Here is a 25,963-nt window from a genome sequence, read left to right as displayed (position 1 = left end):
TGCCCTGTGACTAAAGGTGTGAATCCTCTCAAACTTCCTTCTCTACCTCCTTGACTTGGAGCAATGCCTAGCAAAGTGAGAGATTCACAGGACCTTCCATTGAGGTTAGCGTTGTGGACCCTGACATAACCTTTTTATTTCTGGGAAGATGGAGGGACCGGGGAGAGTTCTGCAGAATGCTGGCATTGAAAACCCACCTCCAGAGGGAAGATCTCGTTCTTCATTCAGGGATGGTTTGATCATTTACTGACCCAGCAAGTTAGTTCTACCCCAAATAGATATTATCTTCAGTATTGAAAGAATTTATGCATACAATGGTATCCAATATCTAAGAAATGATATAATATTCAATCATATCCAAACAATTAAAATGGCATATAAACACTGATGGACAATTAGTACTGACAAGACATTTAATGAACTGTTTTTCTCTAAAATCAAGTGAAATCATCCTTTTGGTTATTTAATTCACCGTTATTTATTCAATGTGCATAGCTATTTCCCCTCTCCTTTTTTTGTTTGGAGTCCTTCAAGGTCACAACAGCTTCTCTCATCTCCTGACTGCTTCTGCCTTTCCACAGCTCTACCTTCTGATCTGCTAGATACCCCTGTGCTTGTAAAGACTCCTCCTATGTCACCACATAGCTACCCCCTTTGCCCGTGAGTCTAATTCCAAAGCACCTCTGTCTGAGAAGCCGTATCTTGTTTCCGCACATAAGTCAGAGTGCGGGGGCGGGACTGGGTGGCCGGGGAGATGGACCAATGGTTAAAAGCCCTCTCCCAGCACCCACATGGAGAGGCCCACACTGCCAGGATCTCCAGCTGCTGCAGTGGATTTGATGCCCGTTGTAGGCGCAGCCCCGATGTACACATACCCCTCCAAACATGCGTATAATTAAAAACAAACAGTTTCAAAATGAAGAGGACTAATCTTAACATTTCCTCATTACTCTTAATCTTATCTTGTTTTCATCTTATTGTCAAAAACAACAGCAACAAGAGCGTTCCCATTTAACATCCATTTAACATCCATTGTTCTTTGTTGTTGTTGTTGTTGGTTTTGTTTTTCGAGACAGGGTTTCTCTGTGTTGCTTTGGAGTCTGTCCTGGAACTCACTCTGTGAACCAGGCTGGCCTTGAACTCACAGAGATCTGCCTGCCTCTGCCTTCCGAGTGCTGGGATTAAAGGCCTGTGGCCACCACCGCCTGGTTTATTGTTCTTTTTTTTTTTTTTTTTTTTGTCACACTCGGTGGAACTCAGTAGAACGTATTTTCTGCATGACCAGAAAGCGTTCACTGATTTAGTCAAGCACATGGGGGCGGGGCGATGGGTGTGTGTGCTGTGGGCAACGAGAGCCAACTCTAGCAGTTTCCAGAATTTTAACGTTTAAAGAATAAAGAGATAAAAATGCTATTACAAGGTCGCTCATTTAGTGAAGGCAGGGTTGTAGGTGCCGTGCCCTGTGTGGAGTCACAGACCTGACGCTGCTGGTTTGTTTTTCTCTTTTGCCTCACAGCCTAATCCTCGTGCTGAGAAAGCAGCCTTACCTTGCTCCAGGTTTCTCACTCACATGAAGAATTTCTCTGCATCACATAAAACGGATAAATTACATTTTCTACCGTTTCCAGGTAAATTAACCCCAAGAAATCCCATAGTTTCCAAAGACACCGTAGCGTACATAGGCGAAAACCGTAAGTTTTCACCCTTTAGTACTTCCCGCCAGGCAATGAAAGAGGCATTTCAATGGTCTATGAAGTCTGAAAATATAGGGGCAGGTTGCCTCAAAGCTTGGCTGGATCCTTGGCTCATGAACATTAACCCCATTTTATCCCACCTATTTTACTGGCTTTATTTCATTGTTGCTTTTGTTTTCAGAAAGAGTAGCAAATTGTAGCCAGAAGCATGTATTATTCTTGGAGTTGATGGTCTCAAAAGTAAAAGCAGAGGCAGAGGCAGGTGGAAGGCTTTGATTGTGAGGCCAATCTGCCCTAAGTAGTGATCCCCACCCAGGGCTAAGCAGCGAAACCCTGTTTCAAAGTCCCAAACTAGGCAAATCAAAGGAAAACCTTATTTCTTCCCATATTTCTAGTTTTACATTATGTCGGATGACTTTGGCCTAATTTGGGTCTCAAGGACCTGGTGAAATGAAGCACGTTAGGAGGGCCTCTGTGGAAACTGCGCCTAAATTGTCCCAATGTGTGCGTTTGGAGTGGGGACAGAGAGATAAAGAGAAAGAGAGGCAGGTTTGGGGATAGTTTTCCAAACTAAATTCATGGAAGATGGAAGGCAAGCTTTTTTTTTTTTTTTTTTTTTTTTTTTTTTTTTTTTAACGAGACCAATGTGATGTGCAGCTGTGTTCTAACCTACTGTGCACACTCACTGCGGACTACAGTGCAGTTGGGGACTACTGATAAACCCCATTTTGAGGAGTATTTCCCTGGCTTGAAAGGGAACTGGGGTGAATGATCCATTTATTATCCAAGAAAAAGCAATAATTTTACAATAGTTGATGAGGCAGATCATAGTTGTTCTTTGATCCATGTGCTGGTCCTTTATTAATTTTGAATGTTTGAACGTTTTCGCTTGCTTATTTACATACGTGATGGCGTCATCAGGGTTCATCCCAAAGACACGGGGAAAGAGAGATCCCAGACCCAAACCATCATGGCCAAATTAATTAAAACAAGCACTTAATTAAAGCGAGCTTTTTAATTTGTGTACACGGGCTGTTTCCACCTAAGGTGGGGGTCCATGAGGTCAACACTGGACATGGGGAGACGAGGCTTTCATGGAGTTTAGGGATAGAAGTTTTCCAAGTGGGGGGCAATGAGTGGGGTTACAAGAGCAGAACATAACAGGTGATCAAAGTAAGGGAATCACAGCAGGTCGTCAGAACAAGGTAGTCACAGGTGATCTTATAGCCCGTGGAAACAAAAGCATGACTGGCGTTCCTGAGACAGGCCATACAGAACCATTTGTAGTTAAGGTTACAGGTGGGGCATGCCCAATCTTTGAAAAACAGAGGCTTTGTCAAAAACAGGACTGAACCTAGCTTGTCTTTGCCCTAAGATGGCTTTTAAGCCTAAGATGGAGGCAGGCTGCTGCTTCATCCATTTCTTATGTATGCTTGGATATCAGGGTGATTGAAAGGTTTTGTTGGTTTTGTGGCGGTTTCAATGCCCTGGGTTGTATAATTTTGATGAGATCTTTATCCAAGGCTTTATATTCATAGTCTGAGCAAACTACAGCTCAAAATGTGTTTATGGCTATGATAAATAGGTCTATTGTAAACATAGCCAGACCTTTCAATCTTGTCATTATGTTAAATGACACAGCATAAGAAGTATTTACATAATATACATATTATTATCATGTATTGCAATAATCCAGAGATGATTTAAACTGTATGGGAAGCCCTGTAGGTTTTTTGCAAATCCTATGCCTTCTTATATAAGGGTCACCAGCAACCTCAAGTTTTGGTACCAGTGAAAAAAGAGTCTAGGAACTAGTCCCCTTTGGACACCAAAAGACTACTGTGGTAAAGATTTCATATTTCAGGGGTTTGTTAGCACATATTAAACTGGGTTTTGATGTACCCCACTCTTGTTAGTATCAGACAAAGACTCCACTAGGCATTTCCTCACTGTTTCAGGCAATTGGTGTAAATCAATAAAAGCAAATGCCTACATCCTAATTCTTTTCAAAATTCAGAAGATGACCAAAAAGACCACTATATCCATCTGAAGCATGCAGGACTTCAAAATTCAGTGGCTGAGGAGCTTGAGAGCTGAGGTTGTGGCTGTCACTGTTTGATAAATGCCCTGCATTAGAGTTATGGGGCTTCCACTGGTGGCTCTAAGTGCCTAACTGTCCATCTTAAATTTGGTGGCCTGAAGTCTTCATGTAAGCTACGACCAAGGGGCACCAGTGGGTGGGGATGATTAGTCATCAGGGACTCTTTAGACTGAGAGACGGACTTGACTCTATGTGGCCCTGAGGACAAATGAATAGCATGTTGGTCCTGGGTGCTGTGTCAGGATGGGGATCTGAGCTGGGAAGACCGCTAGTGAGACTGGTTGATAGGGAAAGGGACCCCCACCTTTTCCCATAACATGGGGAAGTGACGGATTCAGTTGTCTCTAGGAGCAGTTGAAGACAGATGGAAACGCAAGACCCTAGGCAAGGAACCTACTGTTGAAGCTGTTACAGTCATCAAGGAAAAAGATGGCAAGAGAATGGTGTGCTTGTGGAATCAGTGGTGACCCGTAGGAGGTGATGGTTACAGGACATGATCGTGGATTAAGATGAGGGCTGAGATCAAAGACCGAAGTGGGGGAGTGTTTGCACAGCCGTCAGTTTACTCGATGAGGGATGACTGAACACCCTGGCATCAGGCTAGGTTTTGGGAATATAGACATAAATAAGATAGGTTCCTGTCCTCTTGAAATGTGCCTTTTATGTTAGGTAAAAATTGATAAGTAAACAAATAAATTATCAAGTTTACAGTAGATAATGATAAAAGGTATGAAGAAAAATAACGGGAAGTTTCCTTACGTACCTTTGGAATCAGCCCCTGCCCCTCAGACTCTGATGACAGACAGGTTATTTAATACCTTCATAGTTCTCTCATTCCTAGCTTTTCATATCAATAGAATCTTTTGACATGCAATTTCCTATGTCGAACTCCCTTCATTCAGCCTAATGCATTTCAGATCTATGGTATTAGTGGTGAGTGATAGCCCATTGCATGCATTGACCACGGTTTATCAGATGAATAAAATGTAGACCTTTTTTTTTCTTTTATTCTTAGTAAGAGACTTTGTTGAGGTGACTGGACTGTTAGTTTAGATCTTAATTGTGATAGTGGTTACGGATCTGCATATTCGATGTGGCATATAGCTCCACGCCAATCGGTGAATTATACACGATGCAAATTTTACTTCAGTAAATCTTATATTAAAACAGCTTCTATACAACCGAGAGACCGCAGCAGGCTTGGAGATAGTTATTATATGAAGGCTGAGAAGATTGACGTGTCTTCTGGAGAAGGGAAGGTGCTGTGTGAGCTGAAGTGAAAGTAAATGGTGCTGAGGTTGTGCAGGGCTTTGTCAGCCACGAGGAAGAAGGGTTTTAGATTAAGGAATGTCCTAAATTCCACGGCAGCACTGGAGTCATAGACAAAGGAGCCCCTCTTCCCGCCTACGTTTAGAGACCACTGCCGTGTGCTGTGTGTACCTGACTGGAGCGGGAACCGAAACCAGGAAGACAACAGAGAAAACAGAGGGATGCAGTGGCAGTGAGGATGTGAGGGGGTGGAGGTGGAGAAAGGGATCCAGATAGATACAGATGCTGAGAACAGCATGCTCAAGTGTGTGCACACATGCACACAGAGACAGACACAGACGCAGACACATGACCACGCTCTTAGAGGTCAATGTGACAGGGCTGCCGCAGGACAGGTATTCTCCAGCATTGGGAATTCCAGGGGGGGTCATGCAGATAAACATCTCTTCAGCGAGTATGACAGGGACTTCATCAAAAGGCTGTGGTTTCTGGCTGAGATGGATTCCTACGATGCAGTTCAACAGCGCTTAGTAAGTAAATAACCGCTCAATAGTAAGTAGTAGTATTGGACACTGCGGGCAGCCCTAAGGAAAAAATACATGGGTAAAGTCTTACAGGTGTAGGAAAGTGTCAAGTTATTCCATAAGGGGATCACCAAAGCACCCAGCTTTCTGATGAACTCTATCCGTTGGCGTTGACTGGTGGCCACAGAATGTTACCCGAGAGGCACTGTTCCGACTGTTCACCTCTGTCTGTGCAATCGGGTGAGGAACCAGAGTGTTGAGAAAATGGGAAGACAGGGAGAGGAAAAGGAAAAAGGAGATCTGGCACCTTGTTAGCCTGGAGCCCTCATTTCTTCCTAGAACTCAGAGCCAGGCATGACCCGTGTATCTATCTAGAGGTTTGGGGAAGCTTTCTGTGTTTCCCGTCAAAGTCACCAATCGGTCCACATAGCACTGATTACGGTCTCAGCTAATTTCATTCTCTACAAAAGTTTCATGAGTCTTGGTGACCCCTCTGGCTCAGACCACAGTGATTCCCCGGAGAAGTCCCCGCTTTGCTCCTGTCATTTTGCTTTGCATCTTAGTTGGTCTGCACGTCTACGTCAGAATCACGCTGTAGCTGGCAGGATGAGGCTCAGCTCGTTTCTCTCTTGCTGACCTTTTCTCTTTCTCCGAAGATGTCTTGCTCTTTCTTTGGCACAGCTGAGAGCGTCCATTCTACTCCCCTGAGCTTGTGAGAACACGCTCAGATTCTGGTGAGGGCTCTTTGGGGTTGCTCACTCCAAAGGGGTGGTTCCCACCGGGATCTGGAATATGTCTGTACCCCTTCTCCCCACTTTCTCGCAAAAGAGCTTGGGGTAGGATTGGATGCCTCACCTCTTGGTGTAAAACTACCTTTCATGGGTTGACAGACATCTGCATCTGGGGGCGGGGCAGCTCCCAGTAGCTCAGCTTTTGGGAGGAAATGATGCAAATACAAACCCAGGGCTTAGTTCTTGGGAAATTCGGGAAGTGTGTCCCAGAAAGGGAGGGGAGACGGGGACATTCGTCAAAGTGCTTGTGCCACTGGGTCCCCTTGTGAATGCTCTCTCCCCTTTGTGCCCGCCGGAGTTTGAAGAATGAAATGCAAACACAAAGCGAACGGGGCACTGGCGAGTGAAAGCCGCAACGTCTTCTAATCCATGTGGATCAAAACCACGCGGGGTTTGATTCCGCAGCCCTCCTTAGCATGCCGGATTAATCACACGGATTAATAACACACAGTGGCCTTCTCTCCGCGCTGCCTCCTGGCCTTTGTGCTCACGCCTCCTCCCCCGACCCTGGTTTTGAATTCTGTGAAACCCTGTGGGGACAAAAGGCACAGCACTCTGTGAGGAGCATGGCAGTTGGCCTGTTGGTCCCCCCACCTCGGGGAGATGGACTCTGAGTTTCCTAGCGTGTAAAACTCTTGGTTGGGCCTGCAGGGCCACTGACCGCTGTGGCACATTGTAGTTCTTTCCATCTCAAATAAGAACGAAGGCCGGAAGAAGGGCATCCGCCACAAGGAGAGGTAGAGGAAGACAGGGCTTGGCTAGGGGTGTTTGCCTTGGCTATGTTTAGTAGGCTTCACTTTCATAGACTCATACCCCTGTGTCCTCTGGGGTAGGATCGGCTAGACTGTGTTTACTTAGACGAGAACAGTCACCGATACTCACCGAACATAACTGCATGCTAGCTATCCTTTTAATTTTCATGGAAACCCTATGGGGAAGTCATGTTATCAGTTGTCCCCATTTTTTGATAAAACAATGATTCAGGGCAGTCAGAGCCTCACTGGGTCAGAGCCGAGACAGCGCAGACCGCTGCTTCGTCAGTACTGGCCAGCCTTCCGGTCTGCAGCCTGTTTGTTTAAGCTTGGCTCGCTGTGTCCTTGCCCACCTTAGAAAGCTTCAGGAACAGTAGTGTGACAGAGTGCAACCTCACCCAGGGCATAAAACTTGGGCCCACAGTGGTATCAGAGCACAAGATTCTTTCGCCTTCTCATGGAAACAGGCAAGCACACTCCTCTTGAGCATCTGTTGCAAGACAGCAAGCACAATGCATGGCTTTCCAGCAAAGGGATATCTAGTGTAGGATTTATAAGCTCTGTTGTGTAGCTGTCTGTCTAAAACGTGGCCCGTATGCTGTCAAGCTTTGTTTAAGGACAGTGAACACCATCAATCTACTTATCTGCTGTAAAATTCTGTGTCTGATGTAATTTCTCTTACATGTCTACTCCTATGTATGAGATTGCAAGTTGTAAGACTTAAGAAACCTCCAGGGATCTGGAGAATGACTCAGTGGCTAAGAGCCCTCACCACTTTTTGCAGAAGGTCAGAGTTCAATTCTCATCACTCACATTGGGTGGCTTAAGACTGTTCCTCACTCCAGCTCCGATGTCCCTGCTCCTGTCTGCCTTCTGTTGCTGTGATCAAACACTGACCAAAACCAACTTGGGGGCAAAGGGTTGATTTTATTATTATTATTTTCATCTTAGAGGTCATAGTCCAGGACCAAGGAAGCCGAAGCCAAAGATCACCCAGAAGCGGCACCACCCACAGTAGGGGGGACCCTCCCACATCAGCCATTCCTCAAAGTGTGGCCATGGGACAATCTAACCCGAGCCATTCCTTGGTGGAGATACCTTCAAATTATGCAGGGTTGTGTCAGGCAAGCGAGTAGTTCACCAGGACACTGTGTCCTGTCAACTTTGCATACAAACAAGTCGCTGCTAAAGCTCCCCTTTCTTTTTTTCTAAGACCTCATGTTAATTTCAGTATTTCAATATAAGATGCAAATCTCTGATTTATTTCAGTTAAGGGGATGTCTGCATCCATTTTCCAGCAAATGACTTAATTTCAATTTTTTTTCTTTAATGGCTACATAAAATTCTATTGGGCATGTATACATGTTCCTCCTCCATTCACTGATGGATTTTTAGTTTTATCCCATAGTTTGGTGAGGGTGACAAGTTTTGCATGGTGTGTTATACCTCTGTGATATGTAGTCTTAGAGCCCTTTAGTATGTATCCAGCAGTGGTAGAGCTGTATCATATGGTAACTGTGGTTTTAGTTGTTCTGAGGAGCTGATTTCCATACTGTCTGGGCCAATTTATACTCCTGCCATTAGTGTGTGAATCCTCCCCTCTCTCCCCATCCTTGCCTGCATTTATTGTTGCTTGTTTTCTTCATTACAGCCCTTCTGACAGGGGTGAGATGGAACCTCAGTGTGATTTTAATTTGTTTTCCCCTGATTTCTAAGGATGTTGGGTATGTTCATAATTTTACTGGTCATTTGTACTCCTGAAAATTTTCTGTTCATCTCCTTAGCTCACTTATTGTTTTCTTTTTGAGTTTTTATATATCCTGGATATTAATTCTCCATCAGGCATATAGCTATAAAGTATTTTCTCTATTCTATAGGCTGGAGAAAAAGTTAATTGTTTGCGTTCTTGTGGAGAAGCTTGTGAATTCCTGGTAGCTCAGTGGTGATCTTCCTGAACCACCCATGTCCTTCAGAAAAAGCCTTGCCTTGCTTGTGTCTTGATGTATTTCTCTTCAAGGTGGTTCAGACATTAACATAGTGAGACAAATTACATATTAAAAAACAGTTTTCAAACTCTCACATTATATTAAAATCAACTCTTCCTTTCCAATGTCAAATGAAGGAGTTTGCTTAAAAGAACATATACTGTGCCCTCTTTGCTTCTTGCTTGAGTGAAGATGCAACCAGCTGAAAATGACCCAGTTTGTTTAACTATTGGAAAGCTCTCTGCTTTCCCCTGTTTTCGTCCCATATAGTGGTGCTGGATAACATACTTGAGATTACCTACTGGTTATTAATTTTATTTAAAGATGAAAAAAGATTAAAAAAAATCTTCTCTTTTGGGTACAGACATTCAGAGCTTATGAATATAGTAACTGGTAACATTTACGATGGTGCCAATTCGTTGAATTGTATTATTAAAGCTAATAGCCTTGGATTAAGGCAAGCTATTTTCCCCACATTTCAATTTTGGTATTACTAAGACTTGGGCTTCTGAAATACCTTTCAACTATACGTCAGAAAGGATGCCTTGGCTAAACGCACGGCCTCTTTTCAGAGCACTCAATCACACGACGACTTTCAAAAATATTCTATTTAAAATGGGAAACTTTTAGCCTGTATCCCTTTTAAAGCAGTGTTTTAGTTTTGCTACATTGAGTCATTTTTGTCAGAGCAAAGAAAAGTCAATCAAAAGGAACCGATTTTGTGATTTAAATGCCCGTATTACAAATGAAACGGAGATATTAAAGTCTCCATTTCTTGTGGGAAGATAACATTTGGGCATCATTTATAGGGTTCTTGGTGGAGAAGAGATTTTGATTTCTGTGTCCACTCTGGAGTTTATTTTGTGAAATTGCATTAGCAGAGCACATGGATATTTTGAGAACGGATAATTCCATTTGGATTTAGGTTACCATTCTAGTACGTTTGTGTGTTCTTATTTTGTACTCTAAATGGTGAGACATGCCTGACCATTCCTTAGAACTACATGGTGTAACTTCTAAACAGTGTGAGGATGCAGGATTCTCAGACTTCTTCACATCTGCCCCATCTCTTGTCTAATTATTTTCTCTTTGACAACTGGAAGAAGAGCAGAAACCACGGTGACAAGACAATGAGGTTTTCCTGTCAGTGTGGAGCCTCAGAAACTGACGTCATCCTTCAGGTCTAATGCTGTCCAGGCATATATTTATTTTGTAGTGTCCATTGTGGAATTTAAGTGTGACTTTGTTTTTCCACAAAGACACGGAAAAAGCATATAATCTCTCAATCTGGATTCTTTTTTGAAATGTAAAAGAGGTAGTGTATTTTTTAAATTTACAATCTTTCTGATTAACTTTCCTTAAACTTCTTTTTTTTGCATTATGGGGCAATAATGTCACATTAGAGCAGATTGGGTGAGAATTTGTGACTAGAATAGTAGTGACAGGGCCTGGTCCACAGTCGGCACTCCGCAGATAGTTGACTTATCTCTCCACTTCTTCGAGAATATTCTCTCTTGGGAGTCAATAAGGCATTGATCTCTGTCTAGGTCTCTTGAAATAATTTATTCCAGATCAAATGGGATGGAGATAAAGCCTAAAAGAAAAATCACTCAAAATCTGAAAAAAAAACCTTTACATGCTAGGGAATTATATTAGATTGAGGGGTCTTTCAGATATGTTGAGTGTCTGATGGTCCTTCAGACTTTTCATGTGTCGGAGGTGTCTAACTTAGTACTTAGGTACCCAGAAGATTCTAGAACACAGGCGTGACTGCACATCAAGTAGGTGTGTCCCCACTGTCTGTTATCTAATTCCCTGACTACCTACTAATGAATGCCAAGAGAATTCCTATGGGGATGGCTTCCATGGTTACGGAGAGCAGGGTGTCCCCAAATCAGCCACTGTAGAAGCAGCAGGGCCAAGGGTGTGATTTCAGAGTCTGAAAGCATGTGAGCCAAGGAATTCAGTGGTCTAGCTCTCAGCTGAGAACTGAGCCCACAGGGCAGGAGAGGCCACTGGTATAAGATACAGAATCCCAACAGGCAAAGAACTAAGAACTTGCCTGAGTTAAATCGAAAAGTAATAAATTGATTTCTTTGATGGAGATAATTTCAAGAATATTCAAGATATTGAATCTGTGGTGTGGTTATTATTAATGTCTGGTGTGGAGGTTTATAATGGGAAAAATGAGTGGGGTAGAAAGAAATACAAAAGAGGTTATATAGAGGTTAAAGAGAAAAAAAACCACGAAGAACTTAACACTGTGACTGAGACCTGTGAGTCCCAGTCTGCAGTGGAATAAGGGAAGGGTCTCCTCAGAGAAAAACTCTCCAAGCTAAGAGACCTAAGGACTCTAGTGCCCCCCTAACACAACAATAGACAAAAGTTGCTTTAGATGTGACTCAAGGGAGCCAAGGCTCATCCCAGCCTGGTGGCTGAGCTTGGTAGCATTGTCTACATGAAGCTGGTTCTAGACTCCTACAGGATACAAGAATAAAGGGGCTGCAGAATCCCTATTGTTTCAGAGGTCTCTGTGCTCACACACTGTGTGGCAACGTAATTTCTATGTGAAGGTCACGAGAAGGCAAGAAGCTCTGGAAGGAAGTTGCCTAAAGCTACGAAAGTAAAACCTGGTTGTGTTGAAGACCTCAAGATATCCACGATGCCAGAGTCATGATCCTGGCAGCTGCTGAATCAGCCTAAGAAAGAGATGTCACCCAAGATGGTAAAGCAGAGTTATCTGAGCTCTTTGGTACTATGGAGCTACAGCATTTGAGATTTACTCTCCAGGATTTATGTCTTACTTTGATTCAATGTTTTCTTGCCATGTTCCCATGCCTCTCCTTTGGAATAGTAAAATATACAATTAAGAGATTGCCTTGGATAGCAGAAGAGACTTTGGAATTCTCAACAGTGTTACTACTGGAAGACTGTGGGGAAGTTTGGAATTGGAGTAAATGCATTTTGCATCATGGTACGGTCGTGAGCCCGTGAAAACCAAGGAGCAGACTGTGTGGTGGTTTGAGTTAGAATATCCTCCACAGACTTGGATGTTTAAATGCTTGGTCCCCATTAGTGGTGCTGTTTTGTTGGGTTTAGAATGTGTGGCCTTGCTGGAGGAAGCATGCTACGTTTAGAATTGGTAAATAAAGCTAGTTGTCATTAAGGATTTAAAGGCTGTGCTATCCCCCATATGCCATCCCCACTTTGTGCTTGCTATTGAACATATAAACTTCCAGGTTGCTGCACCAGTCACTGTGCCTGCCTGCAGTCATGCCTCTAAGCTGTGATGGACACTTACCTCTCTGGAACCGTATAACCAAATAGATGTTCTTCTGGCCACGGTATTTATCACAGCCATAGAAAAGCTTTCCGAGTGTTCACCGCCAGTTTATGTCATAGAACAGTTCCTCTTTTCCAGGATTTGATCACAGTAGAATATATAATATATTCTCTTTTGTCAGGGGGTGAGAGGTACTGGCTGCTTTTTTTCCCTTCGTGTATCCAAAGTTCATTGCGTCTTGGACTACTCACCAATCTACTGAGTGACATTCCACCACATGTTCATTAACTCCCTTGCTTAAGGCCACTTGAGTTGTCTCCATTCGGGCTAAGACAAATGAAGCTGAGGTGGTTATTTGTGCTCCGAGTCTTTATATGAATATATATTTTCATTTTCCAACTATTGAGGAGTGTCACAGTCAGAGCAGGTGGTTTTAATTTGCATATGGATGACAGGAACGAAGAGAATCCTTTCACATGCTAATTTGATACCCGTGCAACCTTCTTTGGTGCCTGTTTATTTTTCTCTTATTGTTGAGTTTTGACAGTTCTTCATTGTGGAAATGAATTCTTTATCTAGCACTGAATATTTGCAATTACTGACTACCTACTCTTGACCTTGTTTATATATATATATATATATTTTTTTTTTTGACACCATCTTTTAATTTTGTTTTTAACCGGCAACTGGTAACATTGACTCTGTTGGCAGACAGTTCTGAGTTTAGCACCCAGGCAGATTCATGGGACCATCCCTATAATCAGGGTACAGGGCAGCTCCCCGTAAAAGCTCCCATGGAGCCTCCATTTCCTTCTCACTTCTCAGATCTGGTTCCTATCGTTGAGCTTTGATCTTTTTAAGAATGTCGTGCAGATAGATTCTCTCCTTTTGTGAGTGATCTATTTCATCCTGCATATTGAGAGCCGTCCAACCTCTTACTCAATTCGAGAATTCATCCCTTGGCGTTGCTGAGTCACATTCCATTTTTGTGCTTAGTCATTCACTGAGGGACATCTGAATTGGCGCCTCTTTCCTGTCTTCTCTTCATTTTCACTCTCCCTGACCATCCTGGCTAGAGCCGGCTCGCTGTTACATATTTCACAGAAATTTGGTTTTTATCTTCTAGGTATATGTCTTTGTGTGTGTGCACATGTGTAGCTGCAAGAGCATGTATGTGGAGGCCAGGGGAGTCCTCTGAAAGTTATTCCATAGGAGCCATGTTCTTTTCTTTTTAGAGGCAAGATTTCTAATTGGTCTGGAACCACGGAGTAGGCCTGGTTGAACCCACTGACTAGCCAGTGGGTTCCAGGGATCTGACTGTTTTCTCCTCTTCAGTGCTGGATTTGTAAGCAGACACAGCCACACCTGCGTTTCTAAATGAGTCGTGGGGATAAAGCTTGGGCCCTCATGATCACGCTTCAGGCACGGAGCTGGAGCCGTCTCCCTACCTTGGCTCCCATCTCCATTGTTTTCCTGTCTCTACCTACTTGAGGCTTTAGTTTCTCTTACATTTTCTACTCTGGGAGGTTTGGCGCTTTCTTCAGCTGTCTGTCACCAGCATTCTTCCCTGAGAGCAAGCACACACTGATCTTCAGAGGCACACACGTTTGCTTCTCAACTCAAGGAGTCTGAAGCTGAACCAAGGTTCTGAGCTGTTCCATGGCTGGAAACTTTCCGAAGGCTGGCAAGCCAGACAGTCTTCGAGATTTCCACTTCTGTCATCTTTCTAGGTCCATTGTCTGTTTTCACGGACAATCTAAATACTTTCTAACAGCTTTCAAGAAGGCTGGCTGCTCTGCTTTCTAGGTATCACAATCCAGTGGGTTTTAACACACACTAATGGTTTTATTTGTTAAAAGCAGAAGATACCTTTTGTGTATCTCTTGAAATTCCAAAGTCATAATCTTTTAAATCTTATTGTGATCTTCTTGGAGTTACTTGTGGCATGAGCTTGAATTATAAATTCAAGTGTATGTTTGAATTTGTTCAGTAATGTGTATTTATTAATATGTTCTCTTGCCTTAAAGACCCATAACACAAGTATAATTGTTTAGAGCTGTTTTAATTGTGAAAGTTAAGTAACAGAAGATCTTCCAGGTCTCCTCTATTTGTGGTTTTGAGATGAGTAAAATGATGAATTATAGACAATTATTTGCTAGGTTGTTTTTCACAAAAAAAAATGTGATTTTTTTTTCTGTGTGCCATTATGATGACAGATAGACAGATACACACATAGAGGGAGAGAGAGACAGAGACAGAGACAGAGAGACAGAGAGAGAGGAGAGAGGAGAAAGCTAGGGCGAGTTCATCTCTTAGGCAAGTGGAACTGTGTCTTCTTAGTTCATGGTTTGGTGAGTACTGAAGCCAGTTTAAACGACCCCTTTCCCTCTCTGCTTTCCCTGCTGCAGAGCTGCTCCTCACTGTATCTTTTTGAAATTGAACCTGTCATAGGTCTTTGTGAACATGGAAGATTTACCAAAGAAGCCAGAGATCATCTCTCTTGTTTATTAAGATTCAGGGACCCAGTAATTGGCTGTAATAGGGCAAAGCTGTGGTCCAGGGTATGGAAAGGAGAGAAGATGCAAGAAAAGACCACAGGCATGGTTTATTTTACCCCATGTTGACCTGGAACTTAACCTTGTAGCCCAGACTGGCTCATAGTGACCTTCCTACCTTAGCCTATGTAGGGCTGCGATTACAGGTGTAGAACTATCATGCCTGGTTCCAAATAATTGTTTATTAACAATTCCTTAAACTCTAAAGTTCCTGTGATTCCCCAGGACTAAATAAATTTGATGTTCTGAGAATATATTAATTGATTCTGACCCAGAAGCCGTCCCCTTTTGTAGATGACCGCTGTGGATTTCATGGGGCGTTGATAGAACTTTGTTTTTAACCTACCCACTACTGGAAATGTGGGAGTCTTTCTCACTTCTTCTGCTCTCTGTGAATAGGAGGGGACAGAAAGTCAGGGATGGAGAAAGAGGGGGGGGGAGAGAGATGCGGGGAGGAGAGGTAAAGGAAGAGATTTTGATTGATGCAAATTTTAGACTGCAGTGAGAGGTATAATCTCATCATTGTGCAGTCTCCCCGAGTGTTCCGGGTAGAAACCTGGGGAAACACTTCATCAGGTTCCTTTTGGTCCACACATGGAACACACTTGCCTAGTAATTTTAGAGCAGAAAGACAGACTGTGAGTATAGGGATGATAATCAGATGGAATTGACGGTACCATGGGGTGCTATGTTCAATATAAGTTTTTAATTCCTTCCAGATAAGGTTATCAAACAAGTCTAAAAAAAATAACCTTAATTCCTAGGCTGCTGCTTACAATATTCAGCATTGAAATATTTGCTCAATGAACTCATGCCGCTGGTACTGAGCTCTAGGTACTGAGAAGAGAGTGTGGGAGGCAGAAGTGGTCTATTCCCAGGGGCATTAAGTCCTAGGGATATTATTGTGATTGTTAGAAATACAAAAGGAAGGAAGGAAGAAGGAAAGAAAGAAAGAAAGAAAGAAAGAAAGAAAGAAAGAAAGAAAGAAAGGGAAAGAAAAGTTATTGTGTCTGGCTCCAATTCCAAGTATCTGTAAGATTTTTATCTATCTCATCAAGCTGGCCCCCTCCTTTGGTTTATTCAGAGAAAACATTTCCTTTTCAGCCACAAATAGTTGGGGGAGGACCTCTGGAGGCGGCTTCTGCTATGGTATGGTGATCAGCAAACTAAAGATGCTTGAGAACCACTGATCCGTGGCTGGGTTCTCCGAGACCTGCACTGGGGAACATTTTAATTCTGTCTGGTTTTATTCCCGGGATTCGTATGTCTGCAAGCAGAGGATGTGCAGGTCACGGTCAGAAAGCCGTCAGCATCAAAACGGGGGCGACGTGGGCCATCAGGGCTCCATGCACAGACAAGTCAAAAATGGATATCAACCCATCTGTTTTCACCTTGCAGCATGGAAGGGGCATATATGCTTTTTGAAGTTGCATGTTGATCTTTCAGTAATTGATAGCGGTTCAGAAACCGTCACATCCTGTGGATGACGTGCTGTGAGCACTGTCCTTAAGGCAGTGGGACACTGAACAGTCTTAGGGACCGTGAGCACTGTCCTTAAGGCAGTGGGACACTGAACAGGCTTAGGGACCGTGAACTGATGGGGTTCTTTGATTTTCACATTTGACAGCTACCTTTCTATGTATGGAGAGGAGGTTAAGGGTTATTTCAGGAAGCCAGATAAATACATCCTACTTGGTCACAGAGTATATGGCGATTCATTATTGTTTATGAATCCCCTGCACATAAATGGCAGAAGACATCTTATTCCCTAGCTCAAGGATTCTGGTTTTTATATGGGTTGAATTTATCATTTTTAGAAAGACCAGTACAAAAAAGACAGTTGTGACGATCCATTTCCTGTTGGGTTGCAGAATTTCAAAAATAAATAAGAAAAAAGGGAAAGAAAGAAAAAAACCAGTTTGCTTCTAAATGCTTTGGATGCTGTTACCTTTTCAAAGGGGAGCAAAGCAAAAGCGGCCAGAACTTGAGGCTGAGAAAGGAAAAAAAGGGGGGGGCGGAAGGAAAGAAGATTCCTAACTTGTGAATGTATAGGCATTCAGTAGCTGCTGCTTGTTAACTCACGTATTGCTAAGGCTTGGCAATGAAGTGGACATTTTTCTTGAGTGGGGTTGAAAAACTCATTATTCGCCATATGGTGGTTGGCTCGGCAGCAATCTCTGAAGCTGTAGAGGCAAAGGGGAGTTGGCTGAGTGATTCCTTTGGGCAGTTTGCACAGTTCCGACTCTCTTGACATATGCCATTCATGTGGCCCTTGGAGAACAGATGGGCCAGGCTGGGAACGCCAGGGAAGTCATGGCTGGGACCTAGTGTCAGCCCGTGTCTCTTTATCCTTCAGAATGACTCCAAGTCACATGGCATTGGAGAATAACAAGGAGGGGATTGTATTCCGAGGATTTCCCTGCCTTCTTTTATAAAGGCACAGCGTAATTTTGACTGTCTTTTCGTATTTTGTTTATTGAAGGGATCAGGGGTTTAGATGAAAGAGATTCCTGGGTTGTGGGTAGGGTCTGGCCTACGCCAGTGACACTTGTTCATTGTCAGAAGGCAAAATGCTGGCAGTTTGATAAGGGATAAGAAAATAGGCGAGGGTTTAAATTAAAATTTAAATTACTCCTTGTTTGTTCTGTTCTGGCTTGTAAATCTCTCATAGGCAAGTTAAGATAAGCGCTGGGTTCAATTCGGGATCCTCAAAGCTCCTACAGAGAGCTCCTGGGAGTTCTTTTATTTCTTTTCCTTCACCAGTGGGTTTGACGCAGTGGAGCACAAAGAAATAGGAACTGCGTAGGTACAGGCAGGACTTTGGGGATTTTTCATTCCTGGAAAAGACAAGAATGAAAGGAGGGGCAGAGCTGAACTGGGCATTTTTGGGCATCAAGAATACAAGTTGCTCACCAAGACGAAGCTGTTCACACCCAGCAGCTTGGATGACAGTTAAGGAGTTAAGGAGCAGCACTTGAAGTGAGGGCACCGAGGTGCCAGTCCAGGAGGTACCAACCACTGCTGGGCGATGGCCGGACTGACAGTTAAACTAGTCTCCGGGCCTGAACTTACAGAGACAGCCTACTGGACCCAGGCTACCCTGGTTTATAACTCATGAGTTCACCAAAGCCCGGAAGCTTTGGGATCCACAATACAAGAGTTTTATGCTTGGTTTTCTTCCTTTTCACATTTTTCCAGTACCGTCCCTGAAAAGTTGCTTTTAGTTAGTAAGATAATCTTGAAACTAGCTCGTGCTCTTTACCGGAAAGAGGGAAGATTATTTGTGTTCTTTGTTTAGTTCCTGTTTCACAGATGAGTTTTGACTTTTGGGGACATGTGCTGTAACTTCCGTGTTTTGAAAATGAAGCTATGTTCTTTATAATGTGAGTTTTATTAGCTCTCCGTTATGTGAACTAATGCCTGGGAATTCTGCTTCTGGGAACACAATGGTGATCGGCCCTGGGCCTCTGCTGTGTGACAGGCAATTCTGTGAGAATCTAAGGCATATTATCTTGGTACTCAGCTAAGATATTATGATTTCAACCCAACATTGCCATCATGGTGTCCTACGGTTTTCTCTCTGAAGAACCATGATGTCATCAGGAGTTGTCGTGGGGAGATGGGAGTCGAGTCGGCTCAGACTCTCATCGGCCCAGACTCTCATCGGCCTCTCTCTCTCGCTCTGACCTCACATTGTGTAGCTTTCCTTTATCACTCTATGGGATCCTAAGCCGTAACTGGATTGCATTGTATGTTCACCACCACCCCCTTCCTCTCTCTGCAGCAGCCTTTTGGATTGAGTGTTCTTCAGAACATCTGTTTGACTCTCAGAACAGTGAGGGAGTCCCATTAGCAGCCAGGCTCAGCAAAGTTTACCAGCCAAAGTCAAAACCATAGTTGTAACTATTTTGGGTATTTCAGGATGTAAGTAGGATGGATTTGGTGTGTCAGATGCCCAGTATTTATGTATCAGTTATACCTGCAAGGACCTTTTATAGATAAGGGCACATTTACGGTACGAGGCTGTTGAAAGTTTAACACGTTCATGAGGCTAGACACAGTTGAACCCATAGCCCTGGCTTGCAGGGCGCAGGCATTACTGAAGGTACAGTATTAGACAGGCCAGCTGTGCCATTAGAGTCTTACACAGGTTTTCCAGTGCAGAAAATCATACAGGGTAGCAACGTAGAGGCTCACATGGCTTTGGAGCTTGTGTGGTCTCTTGAGGATTTGTGTGTGTGTGTGTGTGTGTGTGTGTGTGTGTGTGTGTGTGTGTGTATTCTAGAGGCTGAACCTAGAATCTCATGCATACCGGGCAAGCACTTTACCAACTGAACTATATGTTTTGATCTGAGAAAGAGTCTCTCTAAGTTGTGCAGGCTAATCCTGACTGTAGCCCAGGCTGAACTTGAACTCCTGGCTTGCCTCCTGGCTAGGGTTTGTGTCATTGCCCTAAGATTCTGCTTCTGAGGATCCTAAAAATGCGAAGCCAGCAGTTTCCCTGAGTTGTTCCCAGACTCCCATCTCAAAGTCACCCTGAACTTCACCCTGTTAAGAAGTTGTCTCCAACAAGGTTTTTACCCTCCTGACTTGTGCTATCTTTAGGAATCAGTTGGCATAGCAAGCAATCCGGACAGTCCATCCCTTACCTGTATAAGGATGACTGGGTTCCTGTTTCTGATATTAATGATACTTCTGCTTATAAATATGCTGATCTAATAACATGATGGGAGTTTGTAGAAATCATCTGGGGCTGAGATATTAGAATTATTGAACCCAAGTGTTCTCTTGGCTGACTGTCAGTTTTAAGACAATCATGAAGTTGATTTACCCTGTGTGTATGAAGTGCTCTCTCTCTAGATCAACACTTAAGTTGACCTTGGGATGAAATCTTCTTTGGGGAAATTTAAAGCTGCTTAGAGAATTGCATTAAATTTAAATAATATTTAGACCTTGGGCAACTGTTTATAAGAAGGTTTCTCTTTGGTTAGTGGAATAGCTCATTGGCGTGTTCAGTGCTAAGACCAGAGCCCTGCCCTTGAGGCTTCCAAAGAAGACTAGAGCAGGAACACGGCACATCCCACGTCTACATCTTCTTCCATTCCTCCTTTCTTTTCTCATTTTTATTAACTACACAAAATAATTGTTTTCATGATATCTCATGCATGTATGTAATGTACTTAGATCATCTTTAATCCTCTTTTAGAAAACCCTGTTATACCTTTCCGCCTTTCCCCTTACTCTACCTCCAAGGCCTCATCTGCATTTACGTGGTATCCCCAGTGCTATCTTTTTGTTATTCCATTGCTTTTCTTTCATTACAAGTGTTGCTTTAGTACAGGCTTTTAAATATGTAAATACAGCCTGCTGACTCCATTTAGTATTGCTTATATGTATGTATATGCTTTTAAGTGCTGACCTCTTGGTATCTGCAACCAATTAGAGAGCTAATCGTTGTGGGACATGGAGTCTCTCTCTCTCTCTCTCTCTCTCTCTCTCTCTCTCTCTCTCTCTCTCCCTCTCTGCAGTCATTAATGGCTGTAGGTCTTCATCTGTGGGTGGGGCTTTGCGAGAATCCCTCATCCATGTCGGAGCAAACATTAACTGATGTTGTCATAGTTCAGGTCTCACAGAGTATGGACTTATTTAAGTGACTATATTGTTGTGATTTCACGGGTGCAGCGTCCCCGTTCCATACAGAAAAAAGTCTCCAAGAAGATGCCAAGCTCCTCTGACTCCTACAGTCTTTCTGTCCTCTCTACTTTCATGTTCCTGAGCTGTAGGGGTGGAACCGTAGATGCTGGGCATCCCACAGTCGATTGTTTTCTGTGTTTTGATCCCTCGTGTCTTCCTGATCGGCCTTGAAAAGAAATGTCTTTGAGGAGGGAGGAGGACTACATTTATTTGTGGGCGTCAGGGTAAGGATTTAGAATGTAATTGGAAATTGTAAAGGCTTCAGAACAGAGCAGTAGCCGGTTCTGCTTTAGGGGACAACAACTTCACCAACCATGGGTAGCTGGCTAGGTCTGCAGCACCAGGCATAAGTTCCCTCTTATTGAGCAAGCCCCAAGTTTGATTAGATAGGAATCGGTGGTTGCCTCTAAGATGGAAGTGTCGCCTCACCTCTGGGGATTTCTTATCACGCTGACCACTGTTGCGGTTTGAACCAGGCACAGCCAGGTAGGAGTCAGTAATTCTAAAACTCACAGAGAGAAACAAAACGCCAGGACTGTTAGGAGGGAAAGCCTAAGAATTTGGGAATAACAGTGATGGTGGGCATATGGCCTCCTTGTCCTTCCCCAGGGAGCCATACTTGTGTCTTTTCTTTAGTTCCCTTATTTTGCACGGTGCATGTGCAGGCTGTAGGTGCCAGAGCATGTGCAGCCAGTGTGTTCTGTAGAGCACAGTGGCTTCCTTTACTCAGGCTGTGCCACCTTCTTGCATGGCCACAGCCCTGAGTGTGTCCGCCTCACTACTCCACCTCGGCACAGTGTCCCTTGCTTCTTATTTTCTCTCTTGTCAGGACAACATACTGTGAAGGTAAAGAACCACAATTACGGGCTGGAGAGATGGCTCTGTGGTTAAGAGCATGGCCTGCTCTTTTAGAGGTCCTGGGTTCAATTCCCAGTAACCACATGGTGGCTCACAACCATTTATATAGTGAGATCTGGTGCTGTCTTCTGGCCTACAGGTGTATACACAGGCAGACCCCTATATACATAATAAATAAATAAATCTTAAAAAAAGGAACCACAATTACTTTTGTATCACTGGTGTTTGTAATAATGCCCAGAATGTGGTAAGTAAGCCATAATTACTTTGAGCTCATAAATGCAAGATGAGAGGTAACCTATTCCACCATTGCCCCTCCATGCTGATGGAAATGTTTATTTCCTAGGGAGAATCAGAACATGGCATCTGGCGGGTCCAACCTCTGTTCTTAGTTCTGTCTTTTGGGATACAGAGACCAGAGGGCCTTTTTCAATGGAATGTTGGAGTATTTGTGGGTCTCATGTCCCATTCTCAAACCAAGTTGCTATCTCCAGATTGACACCAGCTCATTAAGTGAAGTCTTCTCTATGTGTGGCCCACAGTTTAACCCACGGGCAGAGAGACACTCAGAGAAAGGCGGCATACCTTGAGGTGAATGATGCCCTTACTCTTTGAGAAACAGAGATTTCAGATAAAACACAGGGGGCCCGGTTTATTTTCAGATGTTTTAGTGTAAGCATGGTCCACACAGTATAGTCAGTGTTCATCTGAAATTCTGATTTAATTTCAGTGCATTTGTTTTTTCTATGTCAGGCATGTCTGTAAGGTCTAACAGGCATATCAGGGGCAATGCCCATAGAGTAAACTTCCTATTAGGGTAGCAAGATATGAAGGAAATACAATCCTAGCTAGGGTTTCTATTGCTGTGAAGAGACACCATGGTCATGGCAAGTCTTTTAAAGGTAAACATTTAATGAGGTGGCTTACAGTTTCAGAGGTTCAGTCCATTATTACCATGGTGGGACATGGCTGTGTACAGGCAGACGTGAACTGAGAGTCCTAAATCTTGATTGGCAGGCAACAGGAAGTGGATTGAAACACTGGGCGTGGCTTGAGTACATATGGGACCTCAAAGTCCAGCCCCACAGTGACACACTTCCTCCCACAAGGCTATACTTGCTCCAACAAAGCCACGCTTCCGACAATGCCATAAGGTCACTTTCTGTGAGCTTATGGGGGTCAAGTATATTCAAACTACCATAGGTACCTACACCCAAAAAAATCCATACACACATAGTCATGTTATTTCAGTGGTAAGTCATGAAGAAAATTAAGGTAAGGACAGACCAACATGACTGAGAAGTGTCAATTTAGATAAGGTGACCAAGAAGGGCCTCTTTGAGGAGGTGATGAGTGTGCAGACCTTGAGGGAGTGGGAGAGAAGAGGCAGAGCCACTGCCAAGATCTGGAGAGGTAGCGTTCCAATCAGATATCACAGCAAAGGCACAGGACCTGAGTGGGAACAAGCTGTGTGGAGCACTTAAGAGGCAGGAAAAAGGCGGCAGCCTTTTTTGCGTCCTTCACAGCTAAAGTGAGTGGTAACGCAGGGAAGTAGAGTGGAGAGAACCAGAAAATATACAACCTTGTGGCCATCAACAGAAAGTTTGAATGCAGATGGCTGAGTGGGCAAGGATGCTTGCCGCAGAACCTAAACAAGTTGAACTTGGAATGCACCTGATAAGAGAGCCAGGTCCTGGGAGATGACCTGTGACATCAACCTGTGCATACCACAGCACACATGCACACACACTCTCTCTCACATACAATAAATGTAAAAGAATGTTTCTATTTTTTCCTGTAAGGGTAAAGGGCAGTCAGTGAAGGAGATAATTGTGTAAATAAGATTCAACTTTTGAAAAAATACACTCTGGGGGTGCCATGGAGAACAGACTGAGAAACAGAAGCGTGAACCACGGGCCCAGCAGTCAGACAGTTGCGGAAGTTTAGGCTCCCCCTTAAAATCCCATGTGTATCCTACCAAGCTGCTTCCAGTCCTTTTAAAGGCACAACGGTATCCTGTTGAAGGAGTGTGGTCTCTGAAATCAAACAGCCTTGGCTTTGAATCAGAATTTTGTCAATTATAATCTGTAGGACATTGGACCAAATTCCTAACTGCTGATAGAGAAAAGGTAGGGTGGGGAGGGAAGGGTGTAGAGAAGAAGTAGAGGAGGAGGAGAAAGAAGAAGGAAGGAAAAAGGAAGAAGAAGAAGAAGAAGAAGAAGAAGAAGAAGAAGAAGAAGAAGAAGAAGAAGAAGAAGAAGAAGAAGAAGAAGGAAGAAGAAGAAGAAGAAGAAGAAGAAGAAGAAGAAGAAAAGAAGGAGAGAAGAAGGAGAAGAGAAAGAAGAGAAAGAGGAGGAGAAGCATCTCATCAGAGTGTTTGGAGAATGAAATCAGCTACTACAAGTACAATGCTTGATTATTTCCTAGCACATCAAAGTGCTAGATGAATCTGGCTATCATCACTCAGCTATATTGTTTCTTGCCTTGGGGCACTGCTGTCTGTTCACTGGGCCAATATTTGCCCATCTGCATCACTGTAGAAAGTACTTATCATTTCTGCCATATTCTGTTGGGCAAAACAAACAATAGATCCAACTCAGGTTAAAGAGGGGGGAACATTTTTATCTGAAAACTTGGTAGTGTTAGCTTGCAAAAGTAACGTGAAGGATTGGGGCCAGTTTCGCATTCTGCCATCAGAAAACTAGAAGACAGTTGTCAGGTGCCCATTAGAGAACACACTTCACAGAGACCTTGTCCCAAGACACTTTTATCACGGACCTCAGCTCTGTGGTGTGTGTGTGTGCGTGTGGTGTTTCCAATGCTAAGGATTGAACCCACGGTTTTGTGCATGCAAGGCCAGTGCTCTACCACCGAGCCCCAGCTTCAGTCTTCCACTTTGGTCTTGCAAGCCTCACCCTTTCTGTTCTTCAGAACCCTGGCTGACCTCTTGGCTCAAATCTGCGGCCTTCCAACTAGAAAAACTGCCGAATGCCTTGCGTGTGATGAACATGTAATAACGCGGGAAGGACCCTGTACTGGAGCAGACACACATGCCCTGGAAACAGCACTGATTTCTCAATGGAGAAAACTCCAGTTTGCTGCCAGATCCAAGCTGCGCGGGGCCAGGGCCTCCAGCTCTGTCGGCATCAGATGCGTGGCATGCTGTCACCCTTGCTTTGCCACCCCGATGTCACTCAAGAGGGAGTCCCTCCCTCTGCCAATGAATGAAGCCTTCTCTGCCAACACCAGTTCCAGCTGTGAACATGCAGTCAGCTCTTCTGTGGCCCCCAAAAGGGTAGTCCCAGAGCCTAAATTTAATTTTCATGCATATTTGTCTCCTTCTACGTTATGCAAACACTATTTTGTCGCCAATGCAGGCGCCAACTGTATTGTTTGGATAATTGCTCCAAGTCAACCCTGAACGACAGGGAGCCCCCTATTCTGGAAAGCACATTTTGGTTAATTTTTGGTTAACCAGATTATGGTTTTCTCTAGCGTTTTCTTCAGGTTTTCCGGGATAATTTTTGTAAACATTTGGTTAATTTTGAAACAGTTTGACACCAATGTTAGGTTCATTAATGCCTACATGGACTGGGTCGTTTGGAAGGAGCAAAGAAATGGGCGCTGTGTAGCCCACAGATCATCTTATGTGGCTGTATTGTTCTTCCACAGACTTCTCTATTTTTTCTTACGACAGTTATTTTGTCCATAGTGGCCGGGACAGTCTGTGGCTGTAATAGAAAAGAGGGGACTTGGGAAAAGAACTTTGTCAAACAACGAGCTTATATTTATGGAAACAAATAGTAACTCTAAAAATAAGACATATGGGAAAGAATGAAATATAAGCAGAGCGTTTAAAACTAGGCAGCGCTCAGCACTGCTCCTTATGGCCCATCGTATTTAAGGTGGCAGAAGTCAGGGGCGGCTGTGTATTTATTCCTGGGGCTTGAGACTCAGTTTACAAAGTGGTACTTTCCACTTTATCTTGAGTGTTTCCTTTGTCTACCTCCTGGGTTTAGTTCTTTTAGATTCGTGGGGATGGGGTGTGTGAGTTAAATTAATGAGTTATTAGTTAAGACTTGCGATTTTCGTAAATTGTTTCTCATTCTTAATAGAGTTAGAAAGTATGCAGAAGTCTGCATCTCACCTAGTTTGGTCCACATGAAAATTAACTATAGTTTCATTCAGTGTTTAGGCCTAACAGTGCTGCTCATAACTGAAACGCAAATCAAAGAAATGATACGGGATATTAAATGCCATTGTCTAAAACCTCAGTGCGTGTATATATACCTTGAATTATGCCCAATAGCCATGGATAAAGAGTCAAAGAGAAAACTGCCTGGTTTCTGCTATCTGTGCAGACACCAAATGAGTTTTGTGATTTGACCTTTTGTAGATAAAGTGCATCTCAATACACCTCTGTGTGCCATTGGAAATGAGGGCAATATTTAACTCAC

The 25,963-nt window shown here is 43.5% G+C and overlaps 1 protein-coding gene across 1 annotated transcript in view; it reads left to right on the top strand.

Annotated features, from left to right (window-relative positions):
- C26H12orf42 (chromosome 26 C12orf42 homolog) overlaps window positions 1-25,963 on the top strand; it is a 137,910-nt gene that overhangs the window by 90,011 nt on the left and 21,936 nt on the right. Inside the window, exon 4 of the mRNA XM_048418534.3 lies at window positions 1,517-1,628. Within this exon, the coding sequence (XP_048274491.3) occupies window positions 1,517-1,628 (112 nt within the window). The remainder of the gene's footprint in view (window positions 1-1,516; window positions 1,629-25,963) is intronic.

Source organism: Myodes glareolus, chromosome 26, assembly GCF_982192425.1.
Source record: "Myodes glareolus chromosome 26, mMyoGla1.1, whole genome shotgun sequence".
Classification (NCBI taxonomy): Eukaryota; Metazoa; Chordata; class Mammalia; order Rodentia; family Cricetidae; genus Myodes; species Myodes glareolus.
Note: the sequence above shows the minus strand (reverse complement) of the source record. Positions and strands in the feature narration are given on the sequence as shown.